This window comes from Trichinella spiralis (assembly GCF_000181795.1).
Source record: "Trichinella spiralis strain ISS 195 chromosome Unknown Scfld1221, whole genome shotgun sequence".
In the NCBI taxonomy this organism is placed as follows: Eukaryota; Metazoa; Nematoda; class Enoplea; order Trichinellida; family Trichinellidae; genus Trichinella; species Trichinella spiralis.
Window position 1 is genome coordinate 6,006 of NW_003528160.1, and position 2,233 is coordinate 8,238.

The following is a 2,233-nucleotide window of genomic DNA, read 5'->3' on the forward strand; positions in this document are numbered from 1 at the left end:
AGGCCAAAAATTTGTATCGAACCCAGGAATGTTCGAATATATGGACTGTTTTAAAGAAAGAGGAATTTGAACTTCCTGAGCACTTTGGAAAATGGTCGTACAAGGGTATGAAGTAGATCCATGATTATTTTCCAGTGATCAGTTGTGAGGATTTGAAAACGAAATACAAAAATGAAACTATAGAAGAATATTACAAACGTACCGGCGATGTGATTGGTAGTATTCTGAGCAGGCATACCAAATCACCGTGCAATATATTATTTGTTGTTCATGCACCTACCCTTGATGCAGGCAGTCGATTTTTGACAAAGAAAACAGCGAATGTGCCGGATGTAAATGATCTGAAGCAAGTTGGTGTCCATTATCCATTTGGATCTGTTGTGGCATTAGAAGAGAACAAATCCGACAATACTTGGAAACTTATGCACTGCGCTTTGCCATCAATTTCTTTCTTGGACTGTACTAACCGTATCGATTTCAAATTTTTTAACCGTCCTTAAATTTAATCTGAAATTATTTAAATTTTCTTACTAAATTGTTTGTTTATTATTTCATTTTTTCTTATTGTCTGTAAATGTTTACTGTTTATCAATTAATTTTATCAATAGAATTCATATAAACTGATTAAGGTGATTTAGTTTAACGAAGAACACAATTTATAGATTTTTTAATTAGAGTTAGAAATGATTTGTGGTCACTTGTTTGACAATGTGATATTACTACATTTATTTTATTTGATGAACATTCTTAAATTAAAATTTTCATTTATATAAATCTTTTCATTTTCGTTGCACAAGAAATACATTGTTCAACTTATTTTTCTATTGTGTGAAAATAACAAAAAGCTTAATAAAATTTTAATATTATTTCACAAACTTCATAGCAATTATCAGAATTCAATTTTTTGAATGAATGCTGGCTAATGACTTCTACAATTTATTTATTTATTCATTTGTTTATGAATAATTCGACGTCTACTTTTCAGCCATGCTAAACAGTATGCATATTTGTTGAAAATACAATTCAGATCAAAACTCAAAACGATTAAGAAACACAATTTCTAAAATAATTTAAAAACTTATAAAATTATATATTCGAAAATTCGAGTCCTATTTTTTCAGATTTCACTATTTTACAGAAAGCTTATTAAATATTGGGGCGGACCCGTTTCCCCAATTTTTTTGACTTTGTTATTAACTCAAAATAACTGATTTAAGCGCTATTTACGAATAATAATTTGTTTTTATAAAATTATCAGCAGTTATAGTCATGTTGCCATATGGCAACAGCGGCCTTTAAGGGTATAAAATGTGCAATGTTTTGAAGTCAGCAAACAGTACTTTTATTTCTAAAAATATTATGCTGGACTAATTAATTATTATGATAAATCTGAAAACACTTTCTTTGTTGTGTCAAACAAAGATGAATGTTGCATTTGACACATCGCACTCTTGATGCTTTTCGGCAGCTGCGGCATCGGTTCTTTTGGTTTATAATTTCTGGCCAGTGTGCAACCTGGTCAAATCTGGCGGCTGTTCTTGGCTCTGGTCTTCTTACCCGCTTCTGCTGGTTTCTATATTTGCTGTTACAGACACGCGGCCACGGGATTTTCTCGCATATGCCTTGTTCACTTTTGTCAAGGCTTCTGCAACATCCAACGTGAACTGCATTAGATCTTTCTGGCTGCCACTGGCGGCTTCACTTGTTTTAAGGTCTATTTTGCTTTGCAACCACCCGTTCACTACTGCCACGTGGATTGTCCAAAAAATATTCTTCTGTACCATTTTCTACCGCGGTGGTCTATCCGATACAGTGCTCGCAACATCCTCGCCAAATCTACGCTGCCCATGTACTTGTTGTACTCTTTTACAATTGCCGGGCAGGACACGTCGACCAAGGTTTTCTCTTTCTTATTCCACCGTTTTACTTTACACACAGGCTGTGTGCAAACGTAAGTGGAAGATAAGTCCACCACTGCACTGTCGTGCCATCGAACGATACATAAGTTGTTTTCTGCAGTGGTGCAGACGTGGAAGGCACTCCTACCAGCCCTTTTCAACTCTTTCTCCGTTTTCAGTGGCGCGTTCTTCAGTCTGTTTCGCTGAATCGTTCCGATGGTGTGGATGCCTTTTTTTAAATAATCTTAGTTGCAGGTCGAGGTGGGTGAAATAATTATCGAAAAATATTTTAAAATTTCGATGTTTTGGAACCGTTTCACACAGCTTCATTACAA

General features: G+C 34.8%; 1 protein-coding gene across 1 annotated transcript; it reads right to left on the reverse strand.

Moving 5' to 3' along the window:
• Positions 1 to 467: 467 nt before the first annotated feature.
• On the reverse strand, positions 468 to 1,784 carry Tsp_12780a (conserved hypothetical protein; the record flags this gene model as incomplete). Its single annotated transcript, XM_003370076.1, has 2 exons — positions 1,558 to 1,784; positions 468 to 507 (listed from the first exon to the last, which is right to left on the reverse strand). Coding segments are annotated over exons 1-2 (267 nt in total), but the record flags the coding sequence as incomplete, so codon positions are not given.
• Positions 1,785 to 2,233: the final 449 nt, after the last annotated feature.